This window comes from Pituophis catenifer, unplaced genomic scaffold (genome assembly GCF_029215685.1).
Source record: "Pituophis catenifer annectens isolate HBS135680 unplaced genomic scaffold, rPitCat1.0.hap2 SCAF_4, whole genome shotgun sequence".
NCBI lineage: Eukaryota > Metazoa > Chordata > Lepidosauria > Squamata > Colubridae > Pituophis > Pituophis catenifer.
In genome coordinates this window covers 47,386,752-47,409,870 of record NW_027256884.1, presented here as the reverse complement: position 1 = coordinate 47,409,870, position 23,119 = coordinate 47,386,752, and the positions used below count along the sequence as shown (strand labels likewise).

The 23,119-nt window shown below is 39.1% G+C and overlaps 1 protein-coding gene across 1 annotated transcript in view; it reads right to left on the bottom strand.

Moving 5' to 3' along the window:
- OFD1 (OFD1 centriole and centriolar satellite protein) overlaps positions 1–23,119 on the bottom strand; it is a 50,043-nt gene that overhangs the window by 8,144 nt on the left and 18,780 nt on the right. Inside the window, exons 6-17 of the mRNA XM_070943006.1 lie at positions 22,609–22,745; positions 15,411–15,584; positions 13,450–13,556; positions 9,685–9,804; positions 7,388–7,461; positions 7,205–7,296; positions 6,895–7,084; positions 5,334–5,464; positions 5,037–5,148; positions 3,231–3,806; positions 1,890–2,022; positions 1,257–1,357 (exon numbers count right to left, since the gene is read on the bottom strand). Coding sequence (XP_070799107.1) covers positions 1,257–1,357; positions 1,890–2,022; positions 3,231–3,806; positions 5,037–5,148; positions 5,334–5,464; positions 6,895–7,084; positions 7,205–7,296; positions 7,388–7,461; positions 9,685–9,804; positions 13,450–13,556; positions 15,411–15,584; positions 22,609–22,745 — 1,947 coding nt within the window. The remainder of the gene's footprint in view (positions 1–1,256; positions 1,358–1,889; positions 2,023–3,230; positions 3,807–5,036; positions 5,149–5,333; positions 5,465–6,894; positions 7,085–7,204; positions 7,297–7,387; positions 7,462–9,684; positions 9,805–13,449; positions 13,557–15,410; positions 15,585–22,608; positions 22,746–23,119) is intronic.

Here is a 23,119-nt window from a genome sequence, read left to right as displayed (position 1 = left end):
AGTCAGAATACCACAAGATATGGAACAAATTTTATTAATGGTTGGAACAGAAAAGAGGGTCGAAAAACAAGAACTGACTAGGATTAATAATAATAATAATAATAATAATAATAATAATAATAATAATAATAATAATAATAATAATAATAATAATAATTTTATTTCTATACCGCCCTTCTCCCGAAGGACTCAGGGCGGTGTACAGCCAATTTAAAAGCACAAGACACAACAATGATTAAAAATTAAAATAATTAAATAGATTTGGCCGGTTTAAAACCCCCCCAAAATTTTAAAAATTTAAATTTAAAATACCCCAATTTAAAATTATTATAATGATAGCCCGGCCTGGCGGAACAACAGGGTCTTCAGTGCGCAGCGAAACACCCGGAGGTCGGAGATCTTACGTATTTCCGGGGGCAGTTCATTCCACAGGGCTGGGGCTCCCACAGAGAAGGCCCTCCCCTGGGTGTCGCCAGCCGACATAACTTGGCTGATGGCACCGTGAGGAGACCCTCTCTGTGGGAGCGAACTGGCCGGTGGGAGGCTATTGGTGGCAGAAGTCGGTCTCGAAGGTACCTGGGTCCTGTGCCATGGAGCGCTTTAAAGGTGATGACCAACACCTTGAATCGCACCGGGAAGACCACTGGGAGCCAGTGCAGTTCGCGCAGGAGGGGTGTCACGCGGGCACAACGAGTTGCGCCCATAACCACCTGCGCGGCTGCATTCTGGACCAGTTGGAGCCTCCAAGTGCTCTTCAAGGGGAGCCCCATGTAGAGAGCATTACAATAGTCCAGCCGGGAGGTGACGAGGGCGTGAGTGACCGTGCGCAAGGTATCCCGGTCCAGAAAGGGCTGCAACTAGCGGATCAGGTGGAGAATTAAAGTTATGTATGTAATTACAATAGAATGATAATGGATAAAACAAATGTATAAGTAATATAGATAGAAGAAGGATGTCTTTATATATGTAAATACTGAACAGACTAATTGTATATAAGTAATACGATATATATATGATACTTATCTTTCATTTTAGTATGTATGGCAAAAAGAATGCCAGGATGGTTACACCGTATCCAATGTTTTAATATGTGTGTAATAAAACTTTAATTAAAAAAAGACTTTTTTTTTTGTTTATCTAAGAGAAAGTTTAAATATTACCAAAAGCCAAAAAAAAAATGATCAAATTTTTATGCTCATAAGCATGGACGCTGATTCTCATGATTGAAAATCTTACAATATAAAGAAGAAACTTACAATCACTAACAGGATTGTGGTTTTCTTGTTCTTCATCCAACAACTTGACAGGATTTGCAGTGTTGCTAATATTTTGATGATTCTCTAGTTCTTGATATAAACTAAAAAAAATTAAAATTTAATTTAAGAAAACTATAGACCACAAAGCTAGTCAAATCTGGAAAAAAAATAGATGTAAAAGAAATAGATGCCCATGTGAATTACTGATACCTTAAGCTGATGTAATCATTTTCAACTGATATTGTTTTGCCCTGATTTATAAACACTCTATAAGAACAGTTGCATATATCCAATGCAATGGAGGGGAGGATTACTAGAAGATGAATTGCCAAGACAAAACTTTAGTTAAATAGTTAGAATAGTTAAAATGAGTAAACCAAATGAAGCTGACAAGGAATAGTCTGTGATATTTTACCATCTCTGAATGATAAAGATGACTCATGGATAACCTCAAAATTATAACTAGAGAAAATTAGGCATATCTCATTACTTTAGAGAATAATGTATATAGGATGGCAAATACAACTATATTAAATATCAAATACTTCAGCGAAGTGAAGTTCTTGAAACTATCTTTGATTAAGAGTAACTGAAAAAACAGGTTCATTCAGTTAAATTTTCTAAAACAATTACCTTAACTTTTGTTTGTTAGGAAGTGGAGATGAACAAGCTGAATCAGGAGATGCACAGTCTCCTATTCTTAAAATAGGAGACAGAGGCTGATTAGCATTCTCAAGAGGAACTGCAAGAGATGAGCCAGTGATATCTACAAAGAAGAAGTCAATTGTTTATTCTCATACAATAGTCTTACTCAAGCAACATACCTGACATACCTCCTTGAGTGATATTTTTTAATGGCTAAACAATCCTCAGGAGACAAGTAAAATGTCAAAAATATTCACAATTTAATACTGGCAAAACTTGTGATTTTTAAAAAAATATTCTGGAATTTGCTAAATTAAATAATTCAGAATAAATGAGTTGAATATTTTATATTAAGGAATGCATTTTATGTGAAAATATGTAGTGGGCCTTCTGTATATACTTTAAATGAAACACATACACACCCTGGACAAGGGGGGGAAATGAGGAATCATTAAGAGATTGTTCTAGTTCATCATGCCAAACAGAGGAGCAAAATAGCTCACAGAAAATGCACATGGCTCATGATGGCTGAAAAACTGCAGAATAATTTAAAATGAGCACACATGCAGGTATTATAGGTTCTGGAACGTGCATGGCATTTTGAAACATTGGTACACTATACACTAGGTGGAAGTAAACACTTAATTGTGATATAAGACAATAATTTTTTTGTATCACTACTTTAATTTCAACTTTAATTCCATGTATTTATTAGACAACAGAATTTATTAAAATTGAAACACTCCACAGATAGTTCTTGACTTATGACAATTACTCAGCAACTATTCAAAATTATGGCAGATTTCCCAGAACTGCTTAGCACCCAGTTCCAAAGATCCAATGTTCATGTGATTGCATTTTGGTTGCTTGGCAACTAGCCAGCATTTATGGCTATTTGCAGCATTCTGTGGTCATGTGTCTGTGATTCTACTTCTGGTTTCTGGTACAAAATGCCCATGGACTACAATATAAAGGTTCACTTAATGACTGTAGCTTTTGCTTAATGACTTTGCTTAATGTAAAAAAGTAATAAAATCAGGCATGGTCATGTGATAACCTACTAAATGACTGCCACAATTTACGCCTGTAATTCTGGGCTCAATTATGTTCCTAAGTCAAGACTTACCTTTATGCAGTGATTATGTGAAGACAAACACTCCCACACTGCAGGAAGTATATTGAAACAGTACTCCCATTCCAGCAGTGAGTGGGAAATTAGAAATAATCTATGAAAGGGAGTAATGAATTATGACACCAAACTTTTATATCAATAATGCTTGCAACTCACACTAAAGCAACCAGATTTTGTAACTGTATCCAATTGTATACCTTCATTAAAAAGATTTTTACTGATGTTCCGCCTTGCTTTGGAAACAGGAGTAGAAGAGAGACGCCTGGAAGATTTTTTTGGAGTGGTACTAAAATGATTCTCATTTCCTGGTGCCCAGGTATAGCTTTTACTCTTTTGAAAGTGAAAGGAATGTTCTTGGGACAATGAATTCTCCTGTGTAGATCTCTTTCTTTGCTGAGATGCTAGGAAACAGTTCCTTGGTGATTGGGAAGATGATGGGATCTTTGTTGAGTCAATTGCTCTTTGAGTGACTTTGTGCTGGTAATTCCTGTAGGCCTCTTCCAAGTACTCGGCTTCTCTTTCCAGTTCTTTTATCCTAGTTTTTGTAGTAGCTACAAATTCTAAGTCAGAATCTGGTGACGTGTTGAATTTTACAATGTGATTATTATGAGTGGGACCTGGATTTCCCATTCGAACACTGGTCACAGGCTGAGTTTTCAAGAAAGCACGATCTATATAAATATCATGTGGAACAACCTTATCATCAATCAAGTCAATGACTGAACGATCAACCAGAGAAGGCTTAGGATTCCGATACACTTCATTCTGTAGTGCTAGATAACCAAGAGTTTCATATAGAAATTAAAAAAAAAAACATTTTAAGAAAAGTTGTAAGTGTGAATGTTGATCTGATCATATAGTTAACACATAAAAACAACCTGTGCATTTGAAACCTACCTTAATAGTTTTGTATATTTTTTTCTACACTCAAATCCAAATAGCAAAATTACCCCAAGTCAGGGTGATGAGACAAAATTCTAAAATAAAACTGAAAATATTATAGTAATGGTAACAAGTCATGCAATGTAATGTAATGTGCTCCTTTCACAGATAAAGGCTGCTTCTACTCATAGCAAGGGAAGCTCCCTCATATCTTAGTCAATACCTAAGAATCCCTTGACCCTTGAGCTCATCCTCTTAGAACTAACACATGAAGGGTCTGCAGTGAGAGGAAAGACTTGAAAATCCTGCTTGAAGAACTAGCCATTAGCCATTGGAATCTATTCTGGGTTCTCTACGAATCAACTCCAACTCCCAAAGATTGAATGAAATATTTAGCATTCAGCAAAGTTAGTTAGCTGATTGTGCCTTCAAGGCACAAAAAGAAGAAAAGCATGCTAATAAGCTTTTAATACAGCATCTGTCCCCCTTTCCTCAAAGTAGTTTGCCATAGACTTTTGCAAAGGTAGATACAAGCCCATATTCTTGTTTGTGCAAGCTTATGAACACAAAACTTTCAAAATACATTCTCTCAACAATTACCCAGCTCTGCTTTGGACACTATATAGGCACAAATGATTACAGCTACAGGCAACAGAGTTTTTGTTACTTCCTTTCATTTCTGTGTTGGACAGACCAATAAAATCTTAAAAATCAAACGAAGATCTAAACTACAAGCTGAAATGTTAGAAACCAGAGGGCAGTTTTTAATTATTTCAAAATTATTTTTTGGAAACAAGGAAGCTTTGAATTTAAAAGACCTTTTATAAGAATTGCTCCTAGCCCAAATTATTTCCCTATGTTCCGTAATGAGGTGTTGTTCTTTGCAGTAAATAATTATATCAAAGAAACAATACTTTATTTTAAAAGAGGGCAGTCATTCATTATGCATATTGAATGCATAATTATGCAAAATTCAATAATTTTATTTTCTTGCTATTTAGTTAATAAGTTGTGGCAAAAAATAATCTACATGTTTAAATAAAATTGCCTCAAATTTGTATCAAATAGAAAAAGGCTTGAGTTTAAAGGCAAAAAGATGTGAGAAATCAAAATGTTCAAACCTGTCTGTGTTTGCTTCCATTGTAACTTTAATTCTTCTATCTGTATATTTAACTTCCTGATGGTATTTTCATAGTCTGACAACTGGTCCTTTAACTGTACACAGTGATCCATCTGAAAACATTACAAAGAAAATTTGGCTCAAAAATACAAAAGTGTTATTAATACAAATAAGATTAATAACAATTCACACTGGAAGCTAGATTATGTTTACATTGCCATTTTTCTCTACTGAATGTCTCAGACAGAAATCTGGTCAAATATTATTGGAAGCATCTGCAAAACCCAGAAAAACCTACCTCCTTTTGTAACTGTTTTTCCAAGACCTGTTTATGAGTTTCAGATTCCTCACATTCAAGCTTTTTGGCATGTTCCATTCTTTTTAACTCTGCCTGAAGGACCTTAAAATCAGATGACAGACGACTCAGCTCTGTAAGTTTAGGAGACTGAAAATTATTTTTTTAAAAATCACATCTTGCCTTCACTCTGAAATATCATATCCAAGAAAATATATTCTATCATGTATCCAACTTCATTTATAGCTTTATGATGTATGGATAAATTATTTTTCAGTATCCATAAAAAAATGGTAAGGTATTTATTTCTAGACCAATCTTATAAAACATAGTAACATAAAAATACAACAAAAACATCTCGCATACAAAAAACCAAAATAAAAATAATATAGCAGATTTACTGAAGGGAACAGGAAAATTACACTGAACTGATAATTTAATGTAAAGAAAGAAATTGGAGCTACTGTATATGAGCTTTTGTCTCTTGGCCCTACCATCATTGGGTATTGCTTAATATTATCTTAGCCTGCAATCTTAGTGTAAAAAGAAATCTGAATAGTTTTAAATATGAGGCAGATACACCAAGTAAAACAAAAGTATGTACTTTCATTATTGCTAAGTAAATCTGGCTAAGAAGCATATAACACTATGTGACAAACTAACAGGAGGAATGAGATATGCACCTCATCTTCTCTGCCTGTAAAATGTTATTACTGTAATTACTTTAGGCTTGGATAAATGATTGATTCAAAAGAATGACACTAGATTCAACCTGGTCACTGCTGTATATATAAAATACAGATAAATATGTTTCTTCTTTAACAAAGGTTCTGAATATTGAAGAGCCTTGGTGGCGCAGCAGACTAATGTGCTGTTAAGTAACACCAGCTGCCTGCAATTACTGCAAGTTCAAATCTCACCAGGCTCAAGGTTGACTCAGCCTTCCATCCTTTCGAGGTAGGTAAAATGAGGACTCAGATTGTGGGGGCAATAAGATGACTTTGTATAAAAAAGAACACCGCTTAGTGGGGCCCGAAAGCCCTACTAAGCAGGTATATACAAAAGTATGAAGGCTATTGCTTAAACGCATTGTAAGCCACCCTGAGTCTCCGGAGAAGGGCGGCATATAAATCGAACCAATAAATAAATACAATAAATAAATATTCCCTTCAGTTTTCTTTTGAAACAAGAATGAAATATTTTAATGGTTTGAGGAGCAAAAAAGATGTCATTTCCCACTCTCCTTAAAGAATATATGAGATATAATTGTTGTGTGTGTTATTCTTTCCAGAATTTAGAATACTATGTCTTTACTGAAATAAATGACAGAAAAGCAGGCTTTACAGGTCAATGTTAACTGCACTTCAGTTACAATGTTTCTATACTTTTGCTATTATTTCCTGAAACACTAAAAACATTAACTCTTAGGACAGAAGTACAACAAGAAAGAAAACAAGTATCTCATATCCAATGTAATAATGCTATCACAAATAGTACAAAATTATAGTATCTGTGTAAATCCTTGCCAATAAAATAACAATTAGAGTATTAGATTCACACTAACTGTCTTGGAGCCGTAGGTTTTCATTGTGTGCTTCCTCCAGCTGCTGTTCAAGTAGTTTATTTTGTGCTTGATGCTTTATTTTCTCCTCTTTTAGTGTAGGATAATCTGAAACTTCTTTCAGTTTTTCAGTCAACAACTGATTCTGTTTGCTTAATAATAAAGCTTGAGCCTTGACTGAATCAATTTCCAGCTAGAAATAAATCATAAATTAGAAATAAAATTATCAGACTTGTTCAAAGATCTATAGACTATTCATTTAGCATGTCTATTTCAGAACATGCTAAAACTTCTGTATTTAAATTTCAATTACCTCAAGTTCTTTTGCATGCAAAACAGCTTGGCTGAATTCTTTCTTTTTTGAATTAAGCGCAATATTCTCTTCATGTAAAAGCATAGCCTTTTCTAATCAGAAACACAAAAAGTTTTAGATTAAATTTATTTTGAAAGTAGATTTACAAGACCAAAAGTTATTTAACTTTTTTTACTAGTTTACCTTTTTGTTCTCGCTCATTTTCAGCAAACTTTTTTGTCCTGGTTATGTATTCTTCTTTTAATTCCAGTTGATAACTAGAAATAAAATAACATGATTAAAGACTTAACGTGATACTAAAGCTAATTTTAGAGTGCCTTTGAGTCAATCTTGGCTCCTGTTTATTGCCTGCTCTAGTTCTTACTAATTTTTCTATCCAAAAGAAAACAATGTTGAAGAATGCAAATTTGCCAATCTTCTTTTCTGTCATAAATTGAATGTTAGGATGAATACATTTTGAAAAGAAAATCAACTTGGGCATATGGTACATCAAAAACCTACATACAGTACATGTATCATTACCTACATAAAAGTTACAATCATCACTCACAACAAAAGAGAAGCATCATCAAACTCTTAGTGACTGAGCCAGCATTGCCAGCTTTATTTGTGGCTTCTACTTCTAAACGATTGCTTTTTAAACAAATTCATATCATCTAGATTTAAGTGTTAAATTCTGTTTCAAATCTAGACTTCAAGCAAGTTGTATTTTCTAATACTATATTTATGCCTTTTTATTTCTTTTTTTTACCGTATTTTTCGGACTGTAAGATGTACTGGTGTATAAGATGCACCAAGTTTTTGAAGAGGTAAGTAAGAAAAAAAAAAGGTTTTTGCCCTCTCCAGCCCCCAGGGGCACTCTGCAGGCCTGCCAAACCCTCTGCGTGCGTTTTTCGCAAAAACGGGCCTGTTTTTCACAAAAACGGGGGCATTTTTGCCCTTCCCCAGCCCCCAGGAGCATTCTGCAGGCCTCCAAAACCCTCTGTGCGCCTTGTTTTTGCGAAAAATGGGCCCATTTTTCGCAAAAATGGGACAAGCAGGGCGGGGCTTTTGGAGGCCAAAAATGGCTGTATTCAGTGTATAAGATGCACCAACATTTCCACCCTCTTTTGGGAGAGAAAAAATACTCCAGAGTCTTATACTCCGAAAAATAAGGTATTTGCTTTAAATTTCAATTATTTTTATATTCATTTATTGAAATAAAAATGCATTGACCTCAAAACTCAGTGTTTAATTCTTCATAAATATGCCTAGAATTGTATTTTGGTTTTTTTGCATCAAACTGAATATGGAGAAAAAAGTCAGTATGTCTGTATATTCGCAACAGCAGCATTTTCTTTTAATCATAGTACCAGCAGGTAAATAAGGCAATAAGTTTTATTATGGGTTTAAGCTTTTGAAAAATCTATTAACAAATTAAAATCCATGTCCTTCTAAACAGTACCCGTCACTACAGGCTGAGCAAGTAGCATGAAATACACGCACTCTTGACTGTCAAGAATACCAAAAGCCCTACTTACCCTTCTTCTTCCACCTCCCTCTGACAAGGTATTTTCATAACATACAAATATAATCTAACAATTTTTCTCTTCTTGATGAGGTGACTTGTTCTCTATACAGGCAGTCCTCTTAATGAGCAGGAATGTTCTTCTATACAGATACTACTTACTCAATGTTCGTAATTGGGACCGGAATTTCCATTACTAAATGATGTGGTTAGCAGGCACAAATCACGTGACTGCATTGCTTAGCAACTGCAGTTTCAGTAGTTCTGAAGTTCCTAAAGAAGTTAAGTTGTGGTCATTAGGCAGGACTGTAGTGTTGTTAGGTGAGGACCTCATGCTTCTCCTGTTCTGCCATGCTCATCTCTGCTTCAACTCCCCCCACCTATCTATTTCCATCCCCATCTCTGCCCTTTTGGCCATCTTGAACTCTACCATCCCTATTGTCCTGCTCTCTGCTGATCCTGTTTGTCTGAACCCCACCATACATTCTGCTTCTCCTGCCACTCCAGCTGAATCTTTACCACCTTATTCCTCCCACTGCTGATGAAGCACACCTGGCCTGGACCTTTGTGCCTTGTGAAGAATCACATCAGGCAAGCCTCATCAACAGCAGAAGGAAGACAATTGCAAATGTCAGCTGGGGGCAATGGGGGTGACAGGGAAGTTGACATATTAGCAAGGCAGTAGGATCAGTGGAGTGTAGGGCACCCAAAAAGGCAGAGATGGGAGGATGGGTAGGTGGGAAGAGTTGAAATGCACTCTATGGTCATAAATGTGGGCAGGCTGCCAACATCCAAATTTTGATCATGTAACCTCAAAATCACTGAAACTGCCATAACTTTAGGGATTGGTTGTAAATGCCATTTGTTCAGCACCAACATAACTTCAAAGAGTTGCTAAACAAATGGTCATTAAGCAAGGACTACTTGTATACATGTTTAAACATTCTCTACAGACCACAGGCAAATATATTACTTTAACAGCTCATTCTTCAACTTCTGATCATACGTCTCCTCAATGTTTTTCACATTATTCTCCCGCTGATGAAGTGAATCTTCAACTGTTTTATTCTTTGATTCTTGAAGCTTTTGAGCTCTAGGAAAACAAAAGAAAATGTCTGGTTAGCATCATAAATGAGTATGCTCAGTGTGGCAGTGACACCTTTTTTTTTTTTTTTTTGGTACAACCACCTTCACCAGTCTTCTCTGTTGTGTCAATATGACATTAGAAGGCATAGTTCTAACTTCCATTTCCAATCTTTTCATTGCTGTTTGAGAAAACAATATCATTACCCCTCTCCTATGAAAACATTCTCCATAAAAAATAAATATTCTCTTAAAGAAATATTTATGATATTTATTAAGACTTATCAAGCAAATTCCTGCCTTTAAATCAAAAGTGGTGAATAGCTTTTCCTTTTAGAGTCAACCAACAGTAGGAACAAGCAGTCAAGAAATATGCCACCAACTAACACTCGGTAGAGCAATCATGAAAAGTATTGGAAAAGATATTTAAATGCAAGTAATATGATTATACCTATAAAGATCAAAATCGTGCAAACCATACTATACTGAAGCAAAAGTTGGACTTTAAAGCTGGATAGAAAAATTAGTCCTCAATTTATGAGAGCAATTAGAACCAGAATTTTCATTACTAAGGGATACAAATCATAATGTGCAACTGCATGGTTTAGGAATGTCAATCTCTGCAGTTCTGGTTGCCATTATTAACCAATCTCACATGTTAGATGAGGCAACTTCCTGCTGCCTTCCGACAATAAAATCAGTTTAAGCCTAAATTGATTTAAATATAAATTTAAAGCATGATATTCTTCAAAGCATAAAAATATGAATGCAAAATAACATTGGATGAATTGCTATTGGCATCTGTATGACTGAACACTGTATGGCATCTTTATGACTGAACATGAAAAACATGTTTCTAATGTATGACTCAATAGGAAAAAAATAGCAGAAACATACAGTAACAGGGAATGACTATCCTTCTAAAGATGTAATATTTATAGTAATATAATTTCATCTGTTTATCATTTCAACTTAAAAGAATCCTTTGAATAATAATAAGAGGGAAATAAACACGCTAGATCCAAGCCTTTCTAAAAGCATTTGGGGAAACTACAGAGTTGGTTGTTCCCCTAACATGGATGTCTGCAACCTGCAGCTCTAGAGCCACATGTGGCTCTTTCACCCTTCTGCTGTGGCTCCCTGTGGCCCTGTCGCGGTAGAGGGATGAAAGAGCTGTCGCCCAGTCGCCGTACTGTGGGAGTGAAGCGCCCCTGTACTTGCCTTTGTGCGGCAACAGAATTCCGCTTGGTACATTTGCTGTTGCCACCAGCAAAGAGGATGGGAGAGAATGAAGGGGGCAGATCTTGCGGGATAGGGGCCATCCCCCAAGCCTAGCTTTTGTCCTCCCTTGTTGGCAGGGCCAAGAGAAAGAAGGGGGCGGCGTGGGGAAGTGCTCCCCTCCCTGGCCCAGCACCAAGCACAAAGGTCCAGTGGGGGAGGGGTGTGGCCCAGCAGAAGCGGCCCCATTGGCGAGTGGGATGGTGGAGAAGCCTGGCCCAGCTCTCACAGCTGTCCCGCTGTTCAGCACCTCCACTTGCCACCTTTGAAATGTGCTGCGCCTTTGAGGAAGCCGGGCAACGATGGCTGGGGCAGTGGAGGGGCAGCGGAGGCATCAGGGCTGCTTCCCCCGTCCTCAGCAAACTGGGCCTGGAAGAGGGCAGAGAGTTGCGGGCCAAGCACTGGAGGGTCGCCCCAACACGTGTTTCCAGCGTGCGCTCCTCTGTCCCGAAGTGGGATTGAGTGGGGGGGTGGAGGAAGGGAGCGCGGGGAGGGGAGGGAGGCTTCGGAGAAGCCTAGCTGGCTTTCCTTTTGGCATGGGGCGGTGGGAAGACCCAATATCACCTCCATGGCCTGCCTGCTGCTCTCGCACCATCTTGCGCAGCACAGTGAAAGTGTGCTTCATAATGGGGGAGACTGGATCCCCTCCTCCTCCTCCTGGAGTCCATTCCCTGCCCCACTCGCCCCTGGCAACTCTATCTCTCCCAGGGCGGAGAGCAGTTCGCACGTCCAGCACCAACAAAGCTAGAAGTAGCTGCCCCCCATTTCCTGCTGCAGTCAAGCAGTGAGAGACACAGAGAGAGAGAGAGACAGACAGATTCAGCTCGATTTGGCTCTGTCTGCTCCCCTCTCCCGGCCTTTGCCCAGTTTTGCAAGGATTCAGCGGACACTGCCTTGGTGATGGGGGAGGGGTCGTTCCATACTTTGCCTGCCAAGTGTCTTCGGGGGTGCCCGGGGAGGGAGGAAAGGAGGGAGAGAGCGAGAGAGAGAAAAAGAAAGAAAAAGAGAAAGAAAGAGACAGAGAAAGACATGGGGGGGTGGAAAGAGAGAGAGAGAGATGAGAGAGAAAGAGAGGGAGGGAGGGAGCTAGAGATGGGAGGGAGAGATGGGGGAGGGAGGGAGGGAGGGAGGGAGGGAGGGAGAGAGAGAGAGAGAGAGAGAGAGAGAGAGAGAGAGAGAGAGAGATCTGTTTCCCAAAGAAAACACCTGGAGCCACAAAACCTGGGTAGGCATGGTTGGATTGTGTGTGTCATGTGACTGGGTAGGAGTGAGTGACATTGAGTTGACCATGCCCACCCAGATTTTGTGGCTCCCGGTGTTTTGTTTTCTGTGGGAAATGGGTCCAAATGGCTCTTTAAGTGTTTAAGGTTGCAGACCCCTGCCCTAATATGTCCTGAGATAACCAAAATTTATACAGTATTTAACCCTGTTTGAATAGTTTTTGTTGTTATTCAATTGTTAAGTCCTGTCTGACTTCACAACCCATGGACCATAGCATGCTAGCCCCCGTCCTGGAAAGGTTGCCTATATTGAGAAGTTCTATTCTTTCACACATTGATTTCTTGATTTACTGCATTTCGTAATATAGACCAACTTCTTTCAAATCTTCTCCATTTTATGCAGTTTAAAATGTGGATTTAAACATGTTAAATACATATATCCCAGAAAAAAATTCCTATGTTAGGGAGAAAGGTATATACCAGTAATGGCACATGCGCTTGTCTGAGTTGCAACCCGGAAGAATTGCCCAGGGTGCATGCATGCGCCCGAAAATGAACTTCCAGTTCATTTAGTCTTCTGGGTTTCTGGCGCACATGCTAGTCTTCCGGGTTTCTGTTGCGCAGGCGCACATGATGATCAGCTGACTGGTGTGCATGATCACGCAGGAAAATGGAAGACCAGCTCTTCCAGTTTCCAATACTGCCACACGCACCAAGGCCAGCTGATCATCACATGCGCATGCGCGCCAGAAACATGGAAGAGGAACGGGCAACGCCGCGCATGCCAGGCGACATGGCTCTGTGTGCCACTTCGAGAACATGTGTCATAGGTTCGCCATCATGGGTATATACAATAGCATACAATGGTTCCTCAGCAGCCTTTCCAGGATCTTTTGATTGTTTCTTAATGAAATGAATCTATTTTTTTTGTCTATAACAGGGCTGTCAAACTCCTGGCCAATGGGCCGGATTCATCATGCACTGGCCACACCCACGCCCAGTTTAGCAAAGGGGAAAAAAGTCACAATATGTCATGTGATGCCGCCGTGACGACGCGAGTTTGATACCCCCGGTCTATAAGGTGTGACATTTAGAAAATTAAGATAGGAATCGCTTCACAAAAGAAGTATTTCCATTAATTATTTTTAAAAACTCACATTTCAAAGGCTTCTATTCTCTTCTTCAGTTCTTCCTCTCGGCTTCTTACTGTTTCAATATCTTTTAGTAAGGTTTGTCTTTGCAAGTAAATTTCCTTTGCATCAATCTGTTAGGAAAAACAGTTTGGGTGATATATCACTCAAAAACAACAATTTGAAAAAAACCAGTGTTTGTAATACCAACTTCCATAAGTTCCTACTTCCTTCACTGGTTTATTGATAAACTAATTACTTGGCACAAGAAGATATGGAAACTGCAGCTTAGGTGAAATAACAAGTATGAGGGCAGATCAATGAACATGAAGCAATGAATTCCAAACCAGGTAACAAAACAAAACAAAAACCCTCTTGTCACTAGGGACAAGCAAAACATTTTAAGCTTGAAACAGATATTTCAAGTAGTCTGAAAGGCATGTTTCACAATGTCATGTACAAAGTGAAGTTGTTTTGCAATTCTCCTCTCTAAGTGGACTGGATTTAGGCTTAGTCAGGTGATCTGGGGAGGGAGATCTAGCAGGCATTTTAAGGAACACTACTACTTGTGGCATTGTAAAAGATTCATTCTAGAACTGATTATTCTCCAATGATGCTGCACGACTGTCCAGAAAATAAGCCATTTCTGTTGTAACTAGAGAGAGGGAGAGAGAAGACAATTCTGTAATTTCTTTATCTGCATCTCTTTCAATCAACCTATAGGAAAAGAAGGATATACTCCTGTTTGAATTCAAGGAAGCATGGGAAAAGGATGAAACAAATACTTATATCCACACCTGTAAGGACTTGCCCCAGCTGGTCCCTCAGGAATGCGAAACTCTTGATTCCATTGAGTTGAATCAAAATAACTTTTTCTGAGAGAAAGTGGTTGCAGTAAAGTCAGGCGGAATCTGAAGGTCCTGTGCAAAGCACAAAGCAATTCTTCCATTTCCCCAAACCCAACCCCTGACCAGTCCACCGGCAGCCAATGTGATGCCACAAGGATGATTTGAGAAAGCTGAAGTGCTAGGTAGATAACAGGTCACTCTCAGGGCACGACGGCCTTGGAACCAGGCTGGAACCGGCTGCAAGTCTGCTCTGACTCCAAAGACAATCCCACTCCCTAATTCTCAAGTGCTTATAGCAAAAGCATGCGAAAAATGCCAGCCAGCCTTCCCCCCTCCCCTCCAACAGAATGGCAGGACACTATGTAGACCTGACAATTTGCCAAATACTGAGAGGTTAGCATTTCATATTATGTTCTGTCTATTCTTGTGATCCTGTGGTGAAATTGGACCAAGAGGCTTGTTCTGCATTCTTATTTCAAAAGGTTTTCAAAGTTTTCAAGCCATTTTAAGGTAAGCTTAAAAAACATTCCCAGAAACTTTGATCATGAGGTAAAATTAATAGGACTAATTAAAAAAATTGTCCTAAATGTTTGAAATATTTCATGTTTTCTCCTCAATGAAGCACAAAATACTTCAAGTGATTCAAGTTTTGTTCTGTCATAATGCAGTCAATGCATGGCATCTTGATGGGACAATCCAGATTGGATATTTTCTTGCAAGCCCAAAATAAAATACATTTCCCATTTCTTTCACAACTCTGTTTATCAAATATAGGCCATTAGCTGAATAAATAAATATATCTTCATTTTCCCAGTACAAACTGAACATTAGTAGCATCCTACATAATTAAGCATAATGTGACATGTCAACCCATTGAAATCCTCCTAAAAATCCTATTTTTATTATGAGTATCTAATGTACTAATAACCATATGTGATATCAGAAACCAAGGCAAAATATACATAATTACTTTCAGAAACTTTCTGAAAGAACTCCTAATATTGGATAGTTCACCAAACACTTTCATTGCATGGATAGTTCACCAAACACTTTCATTGCATGGATAGTTCATCAAACACTTTCATTGCAGAAAATTTCAAAGGATTAATAACTATGTAGCTTTACTTTTTTAAAAATTACCTCTTGCTGTTTATGAAGTCGTTCAATAGCATTTCTTTCTCGAGAGATCAGAGCCTCTGACTTGGCCTGATGATCTCTTTGAAACTCTTTCCGAAGTTCTGAAATTTCTTTCTGGGATTTTGCCCTTTCATCCATTTTGATTTTGGCAATTTCAACATCCTTGAAGTGTTGTAACTGTAACATTTATAAAACAGAAATTGAAAACACTGAAAACAGGTATGCTGGCCAGAAATTCAACTACCTTTTCCTGTGCTTCAAGTGTACTGTTCATCTTGTAATTTCTTTAAATTCCTTAATGACATTAACATTTATTCATATGGTATATTTTCAACTTTTGAGGGAAATTTGAAATAGCAGCATTCACCTAGAATTAACAAAGCCATTTATCTTAAAATGCAGATGTTCAGGGAATACTGTTGGAACCTTAAATTATTTATGCTTCATTTACGCTCAAGAATGGACGTATTTCCTCATCTCTGCAGTCTATAACATTTCAGGTATTGAGAAAGAAAAGTATGGAATGGCACAGTGATTAGAATGTACAGTAGTATTGCAGGCAAAGTCTACCCACAGCCAGGAATTTGATCCTGACCAGCTCAAGGTTGACTCAGCCTTCCATCCTTTGGTAAAATGAGGATCCAAATTGCTGGGGGCAATGTGCTGATTCTGTAGACCACTTAAGAGAGGGTTGTAAAGCACTGTGTAGCAGTATATGTCTAGGTGCTATTGTTATGGAATAGACAGTCACAGAATTAAAAACAACACAGAAGCTCAGGGATTTGAACATCACTGAGTTACACTAGATACAACCAGTATTTGTGGGTCATGTTATTTATATATACAATTTGATTTCAAAATACATATATTCAGAACATATTTTACTTTTCCAACAAGCAGGGAACAGGAAAAGAAGCACCAACATGTTGCAGAGGAATCTGTTAATACTTCCTCTTGATGTACTACGTCCCTATTTCAAATTGTCTCCTGTGAGGGAAGAAACTATTTGGAGATCCAATTGTAGTTTTTCTAAGACCCTTTCAGCTGTAGCTGATAGTATAGAACAGCAGTCTGAAACCTTAAACACTCAAAAGAGCCATTTGGACCCGTTTCCCACAGGAAACAAAACACTGGGAGCCACAAAACCTGGGTGGGTGTGGCCAACTCGACATCACTCACTCCCACCCAGTCACATGACACCCCCCCCCCCCCGCCATGCCTACCCAGGTTTTGTGGCTCCCGGTGTTTTCTTTTCTATGGGAAACAGGTATCTCTCTGTGTGTCTCTCTCTTTCTTTCTCTCTCTCCTTACCTCTCTTCCATGTCTCCCTTTATCCCTCTCCCTCCCTCCGTCTCATCTCTTTCTCTCTCCCTCTCATTTCTCTCTTTCTCTCTCTTCCTCCCTCCCTCTCTCATCTTTCTCTCTGTCAACTCTTTCTCTATCTCTCTCTCATCTCTCTCATCTCTTTCTCCCTCTCCCTCCCTCTCATCTTTCTCTCTCATCTCTCTTTCTCTATCTCCCTCCCTCTCTCTCCTCTTTCTCTATCTCCATCTCTTTCTATCTCTTTCTCTCTCTCATCTCTCTATGTCTCTCTCTCTCTCTTTCTTTCTGTCTCCCTCCCTTCCTCCTTCCCTCTTCCCCACTTCCCAACCCACACACCCAGAGAATAACTGTAAAGGAATTCGGCCACGTTCACTCTGTCTCTGGAAAGATACAAAAATAAACTTTGCGTTGCAAAACGAGTGACTGTCAAGCTGTTACATCACAGCACCACGAGTTTGCCACCTTAGATCGCCGCACACACTTCAGAGAAGATTCGTCCCAAGCAGCTGCACACTCACACAGGCACGCACACACTTCCTGCAACTCGGTCCAATTAGTCTCTGGACGCTCCCAAAGATGCTTAGCAGGCAAAGTATGGACAACACACACACCCATACACACCATCACCAAGGCAGCGTCTGCTGAATCCTTGCAAAACTGGGCAAGGCGGAGAGAGGGGAGCAGACAGAGCCGAACTGAGCTGAATTTGTCTCTCTCTCTTTCTGTCACTCTCTCGCTGCCCGACTGCATCAGGAAACAGCGGGCAGCCGTTTCGATCTTGGTTAGTACTGGACGCACAACCTGCTCTTTGCCCCGAGAGAGAGAGTTCCCAGGAGCGAGTGGGCAGGGAATTGGCTCCAGGAGGAGGAGGGGATCCAGTCTCCCCCATTGTGAAGTGCGCTTTCACTGTACTGCTGCTAGAGCAGTGGGCAGGTCATGGAGGGGATATTGGGTCTTCCCCCTGCCCCACGCCAAAAGGAAAGCCAGCTGTGTTTCTCCTCCTAGAATCCCCCCTACCCTTCCCCCTGCTCAAATCCAATTCAGGAGCAGCGTGTGCTGGAAACACTGTTGGAGCAACATTGGAGCATGCCTTCTGACCCTCTGGCACTCTGCCCACAACTCTCTCCACTCTCTTCTCCTCTTCTCTCTCTCAACCCTCTCATCTTCTGCTGAGGAGAGGGAGGAGCAGCCCTGATGCCTCTGCTTCCTCCCCCCCCGGCCCCAGACATTGCTGCCCGGCTTCCTCAAAGGCGCGGTGCATTTCAAAGGCGGCAGCTCGCGTTGGAAGTGCCAAACAGCGGGACAGCTGCGAGAGCTGGATCAGGCCTCTCCACCGTCTTGACTCGCCAATGGGGGCACTTCTGCCAGCCCGGCAGCCCCCCCATTGAGCTTTTGTGTTCAGCGCTCGGCTGGGGGAGGGGAGCGCTTCCCCACACCGCCCCCTTCTTTCTCTTGGCCTCGCCGACAAGGGAGGAGGAAGGCCAGGTTTGGGGAATGGCCCCCACTCCGCAAGATCCGTCCCCGCCGTTCTCTTCCAGCCCTCTTTGCTGGCGGCAACAGCAAATGTACAATGAAAGCGGAGTGCTGTTGCCGCGCAAAGGCAACTGCAGGGGCGCTTTGCTCCTGCATTAAGGTTCTGCCCATCACCACTGCTGCGACAGGGCGACAGCTCTTTCATCCCTCTGCCGCAACAGGGCCACAGTGAGCCGCAGCAGAGGGGTGAAAGAGCCGCATGCGGCTCTAGAGCCACGGGTTGCTGACATTCGTTATAGAACATAATCCAATTAGTTGGCTATCTGTGCTTATTTTAACAATCATTCAAAATATTATTCACCTCACATACTCTAAACAGAAGAAAGTTTTCTCTCTTATAATAGACAAATTCCTTTTATTTATAACATCAATAATTTATTTATTTATTGGCTTCCGATTTGATTTCCGTCGCCACCAGACGGTCCTTTGAGACCGCCAGCCCCGTCGCTCGTAAAGAGCCGCCTTTACATCTGAAAGGCGGCTCGAAAAACTTCATTTCCATAAGGAAATGTGAGATAGAGCAGGCGAGGGTAGGTAGAACCCTCTGCGAAGTCCCCAGAGTTTTTCCTTTACTCTTGGGGACGAAGCAGGATGAGGCTCCCCTATTTCCCTCGCCGCTGCTCCGGGCTTCGGGAGACCTCTGCCTCTTGCAGAGCCAGGCGACGAGATCAAGCCTTTCAATGAAAACAACAGATTGCTTAATTAAAGAGGATGAGATCTGGACTTGGGACCCTAAATTGCAAGTATTTTTAATGATTTTATAAGCGTTTCTAAGCGAAGGAAAAAAAAGCTTAAAATGGCGGCCGCTGAGGCTTGAGAAGTAGCCGAAAGTGAAAGTCCTTCCGTAACAAGTTACAAAGTAGCGGAGCAAACAGTGCTGGCTAGAATAGAGAAAAGAAAAAATTTCTATTCTAAGTTTCTTTTTTTTTTCTTGGAGATCTGATATTGATCTTGTTGGAGAGAAGTCCTCTTTCTTCAAAAAGAGTTTGTCTGTGTGGCAGGATGGCGTTAAAATTAACAAAGCCAGACGAACAAGCAGCGGGGGGGGGGGGTTTCCCCCATTTACAATTATGTGAGCAAGTTTCGAGTTTACAGACTCAGAAGGATGGTTTTAATTTAAAAGAATTTGTTTTGAAGGAAATGGCAAGACATGACGAGATTGTGAACCAGAATTTTGAAAAATTCAAGCAGGAAATTAAAGAATTCATACAATTAAAGTATGATAACCTACAAAGAAAGATTGTAACAGTGACTAATGCTTTTTCAGAAATAGTTATAAAGATGGATACAAATATCAAGTTATTAGAGTCTAAAATGGAGGAAGTTGATGATAAAATTTATAATTTGAACAACAAAATACAAAGAATGGAAAATGAATTGATAAATATTCAAGACAATAGCTCTGAAGTAAAGTCTAAAAAGGAAGCTGATCACGAGACTTATAATACAGAAAATATAAAACAAGGGATTGAAAGAGAAGTTACAATGATGCAATACAGGCTCACAGAATTTGCGGTTAGAATGAGAGGGTTACAGGAAAATAATAGAGATGATTTAAGAAAAATATCTGCTGAAGTTTTGGCTGGGATTTTAAAGATTCATCCAGAGGAGGTATCTTGTAAGATCGACAAGGCCTATAGAGTAAATTCTTGGATTGCAAAGCAAAGGCAATTGCCTAGAGATGTGGTGATTTATTTTACAGATAAAGAAATAAGAAATGATATTGTGCAAAAATCTTTTAATTCTACTCTACAATTGTATGGAAGAAAGATCTGGATATATAAAGAGTTGCCACCCAAGATATTAAAAGATATAAAGAAATTCGGATTTTTGGTGACTGAGCTAAACAAACAAAACATCTCATTCAGGTGGGATGTCCCAGTTGGCATAATATTGAGATATCAAGGAGAAAGATATCAACTAAACTCTGTTGAAAAAGCAGAAGAATTTTACTATAAGGTTCTTAAAATGGGTTCAACTTCTTCATGTATAATACATGAGTGGAATAAAGAAAAGCAAAATCAACAAGAGATAGAAATTCAGGATAAGCAGAAAGAGATGGAAGTAATGAAAAAACAACAAGTTTCAGAGGACTTTGTAGATGAGCAGTTTCTGGATTCTCCTTCAGAGGTTACAGCTGGACTATTTATAAATACAAGAGAGGCGGCTTTGGATTCTAATGTGATGATTCATCAAGTTACAGACCAGCATAGAAATCAATCAGTTGATATACAACTTAAAGAAAAGAAACCAGAATGGAGACTTAAGCCACAAAAGCAAAACCAACAAGATCAAGTTATAGATCAGCATGAAAACCAAATAGTTGATATACAATTTATAGAAAGGAAATCAGGATGGAGATCTAACCCACAAAAAGTCAAGAAAAGAAGAAGCAGGTCTTACAAAAACAAAAAACTTTTAAACTAAACAACAGTGCAATGCCAGTTATCTAAAAGATGATTGAATATATGAAAAGATAGCTGAGGCAAAGTATTGATTTATATTATCCTGAGGACAGTGACAGACCTCTGCAGTGCTCTACTTTTGGGATGTGAAAAGGGCCTTAAACTGAATGGATTGGAATTATCTATTTTGGATTCTTTGATAAATGTATTACGTTTATGTTGAGCTACAAGGCAAGAGAGTTATGGGATTGGGGCACGCAGAAGATCTGGTTGTTACCCTATTACGGTGGTTGGAATTAATAATTTAGATGAAAGACACTACTATAGACACTATATGGAATACAAATATAAAGTCACTCGGATGGTTGTTTTTTATATATCAAGACATCTATTGTTGATGGGGGCAGATGGTAATTGAAGATACCGAACATACTGTTGGAATTAGGATGTGATGTTACCCTAATATGGGTGATGGAGTTAACAATCCAGCTGAAAGACACTACAGAAGATATTATATGGGTTACAAGTTTAAAGTCATATGAGGATTTTATTTATATAAGGGAATACTTCTTAGTGGTGTGGGCAGAAGAATAAAGAGATCAAGAACTATTATGTATGGTAGTTCTGTAGGAATGTGGGTGGAGATAGGTTAGCTTATTGATGGTTTAGTTGAAGAAAAGGGATATTATGTTATATTAATATATCTATTATGTTTAGATATGAATATATGTAAAAGATTTGAGTTAAGAGATATATCTATGGGGGTGGAGGAAATGGGCAGACTATGAGTTGAATAAATGTTAAATTAGGATTTATTATATAGTGTTATAGTGGAAGGTTGCTTTGAAATGTCATATTAATATACAAAAAAGATTTGATTTAAGAGATACATGTATGGGGGAGGAGTAAAAGAGTAGATCATGAGTAAAAATTGTTAAATTGGGGGATATAATAATACTACTATGCTAAATTAGGAGTTATTATATAATATTATAGTAGAATGTTATTTCGAAATGTATAGTATATGGGGGATATAATAATATTATTAGAAAGAAAGGGTCAGCATGTGGGGGATGGAGCAAGGGGATGGTAAAGTATTATATAATCTGTTATGAATTTGGGTTGTACTCTGAAGAAGCCACAGGGGGAGGGGAGGGTGAGGGGGGGTTAGGGAGGAGGGGGGGCGGAAAAGGGGGGAAAATTTGTATTTGAAAAACTTTTTCAATAATAATAATAATAATAATAATAATAATAATAATAATAATAATAATTTATTTATTGAATTTATATTGCCGCCTATTTGCACATGGCAGAATATAAAACCTCATTTAAAACAATAAAACTAATAAAAAAGAATCAAATAAATTAATGTAATAAAATCACGCGCACCCACCCCGGCGACAGACATCTAATGGGCTCTATCCTGCTCTGGGTTCCCCAGGCCCGCTGGCAGAACCAGGTCTTTAGCGCCTTCCAGAAGAGTGCTAAAGTGGGGGCCATTCTAATCTCTGGGGGAATAATGTTCCAGAGATAGAGAACCACCATAGAGAAGGCCCTTTTTTTGGGTACCACCAGGTGTATCTCCCTAGGGGATGGGACCTGCAACATTCCCTGCCTCCCCGCTCTGATGGGTCAGGTTGATGTGACCGGCAAGAGATGGTCTCTCAGATAACCTGGTTCCAAGCCATGAAGGGCTTTAAAGGTGACCACCAGCATCTTGAATTGCACCTGGAACCAAATCGGCAGCCAATAATAATGTTAAGTTCAACAAATATTGATCCTTTACTTTTCTTCCTTGGGTTTTATTTTCTTAAGGAAAAGCCAGTCATAAAAACAAGGAGACAAACATAAAACAACATAGGCATGAATATGAATATATGAAATTACAATAATTTCATATAGCTGTAACTATCCCTTTTCTCCTTTCCAGCTGTCATTACCTTTTGCAACATTTCTGCTTGCAGCTGCTGCTCTATTTCTCTTTTATATTCAGCAAGTTTTACATGAAAAGACTCAGATAAATGGCGCTGAGGATACATGTCTGCAAACTGTTCATCAATTAGTTGAAGTTTCTCAGCTACAAAAACAAAATATATGAAGTGTTCCATTATTGAGGTATAAAAGTCTTTAGTAAAAAATATCCAAAGGAGAAGAAAATGAAACCAAATTATTTTGGTATTTCTTGTTATATTCATATAACGTATATGATACAGAGGTTGAAAACAGAACTTAAAATGCAGACTAATTTAGAAAACTGGCTTAATGCACAGATGAGAAGCTGAGCAATGGAATTCTTCAGAAAAATAGTTGTTTGGGGGATCATATTAACAGATGCCATCTTACAGTACCATATACTGTATATGACAAAGGGAGCAAGAAGAAGAATTCTGCTACTCATCCTGTTAAAAAAATGATCTGTGAAGCAACCCAGTATCAACAAGTCTGACTAGG